Source organism: Anoplolepis gracilipes, chromosome 13, assembly GCF_047496725.1.
Source record: "Anoplolepis gracilipes chromosome 13, ASM4749672v1, whole genome shotgun sequence".
NCBI classification, from domain to species: domain Eukaryota; kingdom Metazoa; phylum Arthropoda; class Insecta; order Hymenoptera; family Formicidae; genus Anoplolepis; species Anoplolepis gracilipes.
In genome coordinates this window covers 5,460,924-5,471,831 of record NC_132982.1, presented here as the reverse complement: position 1 = coordinate 5,471,831, position 10,908 = coordinate 5,460,924, and the positions used below count along the sequence as shown (strand labels likewise).

Below are 10,908 nucleotides of genomic sequence, written 5' to 3'. Positions count from 1 at the left end.
CAAGATTATTTACGCAATTCGAGCTAAAGAAACCGCTTATTATCTAGTTGAGAGCACAGAAAAAACGCGGACCAAATATGTAAGGATGCATATTTATTTTGTAAAATAATGTACAAATAAATAATAGTAGGTATGTGCGAGATTAAATACAATATGTATTATGCTTCGAAATCCTAGGATAACGAGAGGCAAGGATTATGCGAGAGAAAGAATTTTTATTTTATCTCCTGCGATTTTCTAGCATTAGACGATCGCTCGTCTCCGACAAACACGTAGATGCTTAAATATAGATCGACTTTTACTCTATGAATTTCGAGCGACAAGCAAATCCGGTTTGGAATCTTATCTCTCGTGGAAAGTGCGCATATAAAATGGGAAATAGACTGGCGTGCTACATATTCCGAGGAATCTCGTTTCGATTCTAAAGTATCAACACAGAACTTTAAAAATGTTTTAAAGAGACTCAATCAATAATATTAGATATTCGTTTTAAAAAGAAAATAATTCGTCGTCTTTTATATTTTCTCTTGCAAACCTGAGACCTCTTTTTCAAGATATAAGCACCTCTAAGAAAATTTAAGATTCTTTAAAATCTTCTTTTCTTCCTTATAATATAAGAAAGAAAATATTCTATTATTTTTGTCCTATAATAGAATAATCTTCTAATCAGGAATTAGGAAACTCAATCTATTAATACAGTTCCGATATATTAACTAAATTAGCGATTAGAGAACAATATAATATCTTTTTTTAAAAACCGTAGAATTAAGCATATATCGTTATTCTTTTCAATTCATTTTCACACAATAATTATTATTTGGGAGCAACGTGTCGTCGAGTAGAAGGGCCTGGATATGAAGAGCGATTTTATTAGACTGTAACTTCAACTCTTTACACAATGTGATCATTGTTAATATACAGTTGGTTTAGGTGTAGGTACCGACACAGAATATCGAGTATAGAGCGCATTACTTCATCATCGAGCGAATCATGATGAGGTATAATAGTAACGACGGATAGAGTGTGATGATAGCAATTGTGTATAGTGATAACGATGACATAAATGTTTAGCTGTAACGATCTCACTATGCTAATTGGATCTTGCTTAAAACATTTTTTTTTAATGCCGGGAGATTCACACATGCATCCTCTTCGTCCGCGTTCGTCTCGCGAGAGCGACGTCGTCGATGATGTCAGAGTTACACATTCCCAGAGTACTTTCGTCTGCGACAGAGAAAACAGCGGTTTCCCACCAAATGGGATACTAAATTATTATATTTACATCGAGAAGCGCGTTATATGATATCGAACCAAAACCGATCAGTAACGTTCAGTATCAAATAAATTTCTTATTTTTACAGAAGGTGTGTGTTGAGAGAAAAAACGGGTTTTTTTTTCCCTCGAAAGCCTGACCTGGTCCCATATCTTATAACGCGTAGTAACGGGAGTTACATGCGATACCTCGTATATGACGTAGTCGGAGTTTATGTCTGATATTTTCGTTCCTTATGTCTCTACACATACATAGGCCATAACTGCTTTCCTTTACTGTCGTCGTCCGTCGTCCGATACAAAACGCAAATAAAACCGCGCCGGCTGCGACCTACCCCAACATGCAATGAAATCCCGTTACAGCAAATACCGCGAGACCGCGATCGATTTTGCGAAATCGAACTTTCATTACATCCAATACAAACTGCAGATTGGTTTATGTGCATAAATTAAAGATATTTCACCGCATTCTGTTACGACGACATTTCAAACCTTCTCTGCCGCTGAATTATTCATTTCGAAAACGGCGTCAATCGACATTGTAAATTCTGTTGTAAAATTAATGTATTTAAATGCAACGCCGTGTTTTCTCTGTCCACAAACGGAAATTGATCCCCAACTACTACGATAATGAGGCTAACTCTGACCCTAGATAATTTTAAGTATCACAAAGAATTTATATATATATGTTACTTCTTTTTCTAACTTTGTCTAATATCAAGTGTGATTTTTCTTTCATTTTTCATTATTATTATTATATAAAATAAGCAGTAAGATATATTTGTTGTTGATGTTCTTTTCCAGTCTGTTTAAGAACGCCATTTATTAATCATGAGCGAGCAAATTTGAATTAATATCTACTTTATCAAAATTTCACATAATCATAGAGTTGAGGAATAATTTTATTCTCGAAAAATATTCTGTTTATCCTCTATTCGTCGCGGCGTCAGAATCGCGTCGAACGCGTGTAAGAGACTGGATAAAATCGTCAGATATATTTACCTCTTAAAGTATAATTGTAATGAGATGATATAATATGTAATAATAACGCGTGTCTATTATACGCGTGAGTACCTTTAACTACGTTATATCAAATGTATCGAGTACACTGGAACGATATCTAAACTTAATCAGCCTCTTTATAATCAACAGCTATATAAAACTCATCCTAATATATAGTAAAATTGCGTCTTAGCTATATATACGTATATGTGTATGTCGTAAATGTATCGGTGAACGCGAATCGCTCGAGTCTCATCGAAAGGACTCGACACTTGACATGTCTAAATCGCACATTATATCTAATTCACAAGAAGCCAGAAGGTGGGCAGGTCATACAAATGTGTTTATTTGTTTTGCCAGTTTGTTATCACGAATATACAATTAGGCTGAAATACAATATCAATCGTTTAATCCTCATCTCTGTAAACAAAATCATTTATTTCTCGGCAAGTCACTGACAATAATCGTAACCAATTTCATTAACGTCAACTAATAAATAAACTGTCATTAATAAATATTTTGTTCCTCCTTAATTTATTTTCAAGGAACTTTAGTTTCGCGTTTAATGTTAATGATTTATCATAAAAGATCAATCCCTAACGAATTGCTTTATGAAGCAGAATGCAATATTCATCCTGCTTTTAATGTCATCTTGATCTCGTCTTAAATCTCACAGAGAAGAAGATTATGTATATGAAATTCTTATAAAACCACAAACTGCAGACTTGCCCGCTTATCGGCTTCGTATAAGTGAAAATTATAATCGTAATTATAGTATAGTCACTTTAATTAATCTTATGGCTTATACGTGGTTACGCGTTCTATCACAATTTGCCTAAAAATTAAAAAAAGAGAAAATTATCTTTATTCTCTATAACTAAAATCCTGCCATCATTAATTGCAGGCGTGAGAATGCATTCTCTGCCATTCGGGAAAGAATGCAGCAACGAGGAGCGACGAGAGCCGCGTTAATTTTCGATTTTGAATCTTCTCATCCACGTTGAAGCAATTCGTCCGAATTGTCACACATCGCTCAAATTATTCTCGTTCGCGAGAAATAAACCAAGTCGACCGACTGGAGGAGAACAGAGCGAGAATGGAATCGACTATTGAAGCTTGAGCATAACGAACGATTCATACAGGCCTGGCCTGTATCGCGAAGATAAAACGATCTTAATGGAACAATGATTAACCCACTTTTTTTAAGAAAATTACTCTGCATTCAGTTTGCTCGATTTTACTTTTAAAAATTGAAATTAGGAAAATACATTTTAAGATTAATTTTCTCAAATTTTCAGAAAAGTTAGGTCCCAATCGCTGCATTAAAATCCTTTAATCGCGAGAACATCGCTCTCATCGTAAGTTTGCTACATAAACTTCTCTCAAATTTAATCCATCTGATTTTACAATTCCATTTTGATATTGAATATCGCAGGGATTCTTAAATAAATATCGTGACAGCCCTCAAATTGTGATTTTAATTGTATTACCAGATATTACATTTAATCTGCCAAAAATGGAACTGTAAAATAAGAGGGAGTGCATATGTATGAAAAAAAAAAAAAAAAAATATATATATATATATATACGAATTGTCTCGTTTCCGCAAGAGAAATTTGTCCTACTTTTTGGCACACACTTCCCTTGTCTATCATTTGGATCGCTTATTACATAATAGTGGCATAAATCATGTTTTGAAAATCTTCGTGACGATATAATGAAATTCAATGAATACTATAACAAAAAATTACATTGCAATTGTGCAGATGGCTTTACATTTCCAATCGTTTGCGATTAAAAAATTGAGAATTGAAAATACGACAGCCTCGTGTTGAACGTCGAATATGTCAGGAAAAAATACAAACCGCAAAAATGTTTCTTGAAGAAAAACATGACTTACGCCATCCGCAAGAGTAACAGCGAAATCGCGGATTTTATTCGCAGATAATTCGACGAATCGCCTGTATACGATCATTCGCACACATCCTCTTCTCCTCCGTTCAATCATTACCCTACGACAGCACGAACAAATGCTATTGAGTGAGCTACATACACGAGAGTATGCTTTACTAGACCGTTACAATTAATGTAAATATATTGTCGGATATATTATCGGATCCTCAGAAACCCAAGTATGCCCGAGTTCTCGGCAAAAATGTCCGTAACGGGTTTCGATCAACGGGAATCGCTCGAGATCCTCAATCAGACCCGCGATAATTAACACGTCGTTAATACAAGAGCACAGTTTTTAGACGGCCCGCCGGATTATACGCCGTTTACTTTCCAAAGCCCCGCGTAAAATCGAAGCCGTGACTGACGAAAGTTCACAAGTTCATCCGCCGGCGTTCCGACATGATCGATATACGGCTGTGCGGTTCTCTCCATTAATTCTACCGTATTAATCTTCGTCTCTATACATTTAAGGAACAAGGGCGCTTATAATTCAGCCCTCTGGTGTTGGTCTGCGTATCATGCTATCCCGAAGAAACGATATATCGCTAACACTGCCACGTGCGGCTTCGCAATTCACGGCTTTGATTCGTTTAAAGATGAACAACACATACATCCATCCATCTTGTTAACTCTTCGGTCTTGACAAAGTTTTTATAAAAAAAGATAAATAATATAAAATATTTCAAATGGGGGAAAAAATTTTTTTTCTAATTTTTCTTGACCCAATTTCTCCGATTTCATTTTTTTTTACATGAAATAACAATTTTGGTCATAGGAAATTCTTTCAAAGAAAGAATATCTTTTTTTTTTTTTCGTACAAAATATCTCTCTCAAAGAGTTAACAATGTTCTGCTAGTTCCCGATACAATCCACAAGTTTTACAAAAGGTTCATCTACGGTCGTTAACAATACCCTTTCCTGCCGAATACAATCATAAACGTGACATAAACTCTTATCACACATTCCTCTATTCGTTCAATACCTTCGTCTCTATCTACGTATTTACAGGACTAGAGTCTTACTTCAAAATCTCGGCTGCCTATTCGAGAGGAATCTCAAATCCGGGATGACCGAAAATCGTCGAGCAAGCAGAAAATTATGAGCATAACGCGTGTGTTATCTTAAGGACTAGCCTTACCTTTAAATATATATATATACGCAATTAGTACCCACCGCTTCTCCTACGTTAAGAGTTACTTCAAGGAAAATTCACTTGTTGTTCCAGTTAGCACCATTCTCTGCGGAATTCCACTGAAACATTTTTTAACACGTATCGCTCGATGTTGATATTGTATGTCTCTAAACTTAGCGTTCGCTAAAGTACATTTTTATTATTTTACCCTAATTTATTTTATCCTAATTCGATACTTTTTTTATCACACAAAGTGTGTTTTAAGTTTGCTTGGTGAAATAATAATAATTAAGAGATAATAAATAAGTTTTTTAATTATATAATAATGTATGTGATAACGCGTTTTATGATATATGTATAATAATTTTAAAATGATTTTTTTCTATTCTTTCAATTCTAAAAATTTTATAATACAATTCTAAATTCACTTCTTTAGATTTGCAAAGCTTAAAGCGAGATGGTAAGTTTTCTTCTATATGGAGTTTGTAATTTTGTCAGTTATCCCGCCTGTTTCTAGTTTCTGTAATTTTCGAAGCGATATGTGTTAATTAATGTCGCAAAGATTTTGTATCTAGTTTCGATCAATTCCATCAAAAGCACTTACTCTGATCATCAGTGGACCAATATATATATATGTTAAGAACGTCTTACTCATTACGACCTATTCTTTTGACTCTCTTTTTGTTTTTCTCATTGTGAGAGTATCAACTCTTCTCGCGCGAGAAAAGTTTCATTTTAGTATCGAGACGATTAAGTTATTCTTTGACATTAATGATCTTTTACGAAGCGTCACGCGTGTCTGTCACGCGTGTTCCATTCGATCGTGAGATAGCGAGTTTTGAAAAAAAGCTAACGTTTGAGAATGAGAGGCTTAACAGTATCGGCAAAATTCTAAATATTGTCGATTTTAACGAGTTCGCGGTCTTCTATTAAAGTAGAAATACATATTACAATGTAATAAAATGTTTCATTGATTTTGACATTTGAATTCACGATATAGAACACCGAGCTCTGTACATATTGTCGCGAACGTTAATGAGAAATTTAACAAGATATTGTTTTATGTAAAATCAGATCTCGCGCGCATTCTCCACGTAGTGAATTGTTCCCTTTTCGTTCTATTAGAATGTAAAAAAAATATTTAATTTCTCACCTAAAACGTTATCTAATAATCGAATTAATAAATTCCGATATATATGTAGCTCATATATATAACTATACTATTCAAAAACTGAATATTTTTCAAATTTTATATATATTTATTAAATTTCTAATTTTTAAAAACATTATAACTTCTTAACTTTCTAGTATATCATTAATTTTTATAAACACTTCTACGTAAGTTATATAAAATAATAAAAATTATAACTATTTCATAAACTATTAATTTTCCATATCTATTATAAATGATAACATAACAAATAATATATACATACTACGTACAATTAATGTAATTATTATAAATTTAAAAATACATAAAAATTTGTATAAGCAAATGAATTATTTTCTCATAAAATTTAGACTTAAAAATTGACGTTTAACGTTCATTTCAATACGTACAAAGATCGCTGTTGCTAAAATATTAGATATTTGAGATATTTTTGCCTTCTTGTACTCTCACTTTATTATTTTCAATTATTTGAATTCTGATTTTTTATTAAACTCGTTTCAACTGAATTAAATTTCGATCTTGCTTCGTTCCCATCTCCCGGTAATTTTTTCCTCGCCATTCTTCTTTGATTTAGCGCGAATATCTGTATGATAGGTAGATTGTTGAGGATTACAGTCGTTTTGCCCATTTTTGTTTTGTCCTGACTCAACTAGATTCTAGTGGATACTTTGAGTAGTTTTCTCGAAAATGCCGATTTTTATCCGGAATTAATTTTTCAGTCGTCAATTTGGAAGTTACATAAGTTATTTGATCATGTAAAAATATGTAAAACTATGAGTGACATTTCAATCTGTGATAAATAATTCTCATGTATGTGTAAATCCATCAGTAATATTCGACATAATAAACAATTGAACGTACATGACGTTTTTCAAAAGCAAATATTCAACGATTATAAAATATGAAATAATTGGTCTGACAAACGTGTAAATGTCTATGTTTTAAAGTTAAATAGATTTAAAAAAGATTGATAAATATTGAAAAAGGAAAATCAAAAAAACAAGAAAAAACCGTCAATATCGTGAAAAAAAAAGAATAAATTATCGCGCTACAAATTGCCTACAGGAAACCTTTCTAACGTCGTATCGGAATTTGTCATACTATTTTATTAACTAATTTGAGTGCCGGTTAAAAATAAGAGTGTCACTTCAATCCTGTGCAAATTGAGCCGAACATCGGCCTTTATAGACGAGCTTGAATGTCTGCCAACGATTCGCATAGTTATATATTTAGTTACCTACCTACCTGGATCAAAACGGAAATCTCCGTCGCTCTCGCGATATCGATTCATCTCGTGACCGACATCGGAGATTCGGGGTCGCAAGAGAAAAGACAGTTCGTCCTCTCAACTTTCCTGCCTCCCTTCCTCGAACACCAAAGATCATTCTTGGAACATCGAAGTCAGCGAAATATTTAAGATGCCTCGAATACATAGAATACCCACTCGGAGAAATATGAATAGTCACTTAAGGTCGATTCTCTCATCAATCTCGCTCGATATTTTTCAGAGGCCTATTTTATATGGTTAATAAAAAATTATGATGAATTAAATTTCTAGATTGCAAAATAAAATAATAACAAAATGTAAATCCAATTGTTCAGTGATTCCAGATTATTGTTACGACAAATCTAATAATCCATGGGACTTTGTTTCAGCGTTGGGGAATTAAAGAGGATAAATTCGCAAAAGGGAGAAGATTCGAAGTGATCTCAACCTCTTTCGCTTCGTTGGATCATGTTTCCCGCCTAAAGGGACGTATTAAAATCGCACGCGAGGATATCTTAAAGACTACTTTTGGCCAAAAACGCGCGCCTTTGCAGCGTATAGTTATTGAATGTATCTCTGTGATCGCGAGAGCTTGCTGCTCCTCTTGGCGGTGTAGGTAGGAAGGGTGTATCGTCCGACGCGAGTCGAGAATAACTGAGACTTAATTAATGCATTTAATTAGTGCGAAACCGTGCTGGGTGTCTTTCTCTGCCAGACGTTAACCCTTTCGATGCACGGAAGGATGCTATGAATTTTGATGTACCGCAGAAATTAATTCTTGATGCGTAGAAAGGAAACGTAAATCATGTTTATATACGATATTAATTATTGCAAATATTTCTGCAGAATTAAAAACCTAATCTCTTCTAAAGGAATACAACATTTAACAACTAATAACTTAATGTCGAATAATTTCACATATTTAATTTCAATTGCAAAAATTTTCTAGTATGCAAAGAAATAATTCGAGAGTAGATTATTTCTGTTTTTTTTTTATGACATCGAAAGGACTAACGATATTTGAAAAATTCGACCCGTGCAAATTACTTTCTTTTCATCGTAATCGCAAAAAAAATCAAAGGAAGAGAAAATGTACGTCGATAATGAAACCTGTAAAGATGTTATCAGAATTCGATTTACTAAGAGTGCAAAAAACATAACAGCCCAGTTTGCCTAAAGTAATTTTGATATCTTCTATTGAAAAATATATACAAATTTCGTCGTATAAAATGGCTATCAATACGCTTTTAACTAAATATCAAAGTTGTGAAAATTTTCACAGTTTTTTTATACGTTTTTCCAACGTAAATTTACTTATCAAATAAAGTGAAAATTCTCTTAAGCTTGTATTCCTGTGTATTACTTTATATCTGATAATTTCTATACGTATTTTGCGATACATTTGTAATCTTTGACTCGCATATAATTTATAAAATAATCGACGTAAAATTATTGACTCATATAACGATCAACGTGTGCATGTTAAATAGCACCTTTAATCAGTACTGCACGTTGATTCTCTCTAGATCATCAATAATGCATAAGAACGCTCTAATAATACAACGAGCGCAAAGCGAAGCACGTACGGTTCATTATAGTTCGGAAGTGTAAAATTTCTTCAACGTCGTCAATTTCGTTTCTCTCGAATACTATATACAATATAGAGAAAAATTTCCATCATATACCCATACACACATGCACACGTATAATTTACGATCATAATATTCTCTCAAATATTTTCAATGCGGCAAATTATCTTACGGTTTAAAACTTGCCACTCGAGTACTAAAATATAAAGACACTAAGCACGGTTTCCAGTCGAGATCAATGTTGGGCAATTATCTCCGCACAAGCAACGACAGTTCGTAACGATTCGATTATATCGGTTCATATCGAATGAACGTCGTTATTCGAGCGATAAGAGACAACCGGTTATTTCACCGCTGATCTCCTAACGTCGGCCATAGTTCAACTCCCTCAAGATCTCGCATCTACAACGATCAGGCTAACTACATACGAGTCGGTCAAACTATGGTTGATGTTATATGACATTAACCGATCATCAATCACTCGTCCCTTAACGAGCGAGCCGTATTCATGGCTGATTGTTTTACTTTAAAGCTGTACGCGGAGATTGTGCCCGATCGGAGGCACGATGAGAACTCGCGAGCAGAAAATTAATTAGTTCTCAGTTACCCGGACGATCATAAGTTCGCCTGTCATCATCGTCTTAGCCAGAAATGTCCTTTCGCGGACGAGCGAGATGGATCTTAGATCGAGAGCGGTGCTTCGTCGCAACGATGTACGAAGCCGTGCTGCTGCTGCCGCAGTTGCTGCTGCTGCTGCTGCTGCTGCTGCTGCAGCAACTGGGGTCATCCACTGGTTTGCTCGGGTAGCAGAATGCTGACAGATTTGCGGTGCGCCGTGGAGACGGCGTGGTGGTGATGGTGACCGCCGTTTGCCGCCGCCAGGACGGACGTCGGTGGCGGCCGATGGGATGGCGCGACCACGCGCACCTCCGGCCTGGGGGAGGCCTCCCTTAGAGGGCTATCGACGCCCACCAGCTCCTCGGGGTTTGCCGCCAGCGATGCGGACGTTCTGCAACGACGACCGCGAAAGGCCGTTCCGCCTTGTCAATATGCGCGTTCGTCTCGATCACGTTCATAACCATCAGTCCATAAGATGAATTTGTATTTATTCTATGTATTATAATATTTGAGAGATCTTAATTTTTCATATTTATTTATTTATTTTCTAGAATTTCTTAAAATATATATTTATTCTAATTTGTTTTATTCCGAATTATGAATAGAATTTTTCAAAAAAAAGTAAAGCAATGCACGCGGAGATTCTTTGCAGTGATCTTACGGACTGAAAGTTAAAAGACGTTAACGATAGAAAAAATTCATGTATTTTATAAAATAAATGGAATTACCAAAATTTAGAATTTATCGATCGTTGGTTAAATAAAATTTAATAAAAATTGACTCTTTATATATCAAGTATTTCAATTTACACTTAAACCAGAGAGACTATTTTTCTCTTCGCAGGAGCGGTTGATTAGTTTTGCAAAGTATCTCAATCGCTGGTGATGTTTATTTGACGCATTCA

At 34.7% G+C, this 10,908-nt stretch overlaps 1 protein-coding gene across 6 annotated transcripts in view; it reads right to left on the bottom strand.

The window, feature by feature from the left end:
• Positions 1-76: 76 nt before the first annotated feature.
• LOC140672346 (uncharacterized) overlaps positions 77-10,908 on the bottom strand; it is a 64,775-nt gene continuing 53,943 nt past the window's right edge. For 5 of the 6 annotated variants that reach the window (XM_072904412.1, XM_072904411.1, XM_072904416.1 and 2 more), the window contains exon 6: positions 77-10,395. In XM_072904412.1, the coding sequence (XP_072760513.1) occupies positions 10,170-10,395 (226 nt within the window). In that variant the 3' untranslated portion in view covers positions 77-10,169. Of the gene's footprint in view, positions 10,497-10,908 lie in introns of all 6 variants that reach the window. The other variant, XM_072904414.1, reaches the window with a different exon arrangement.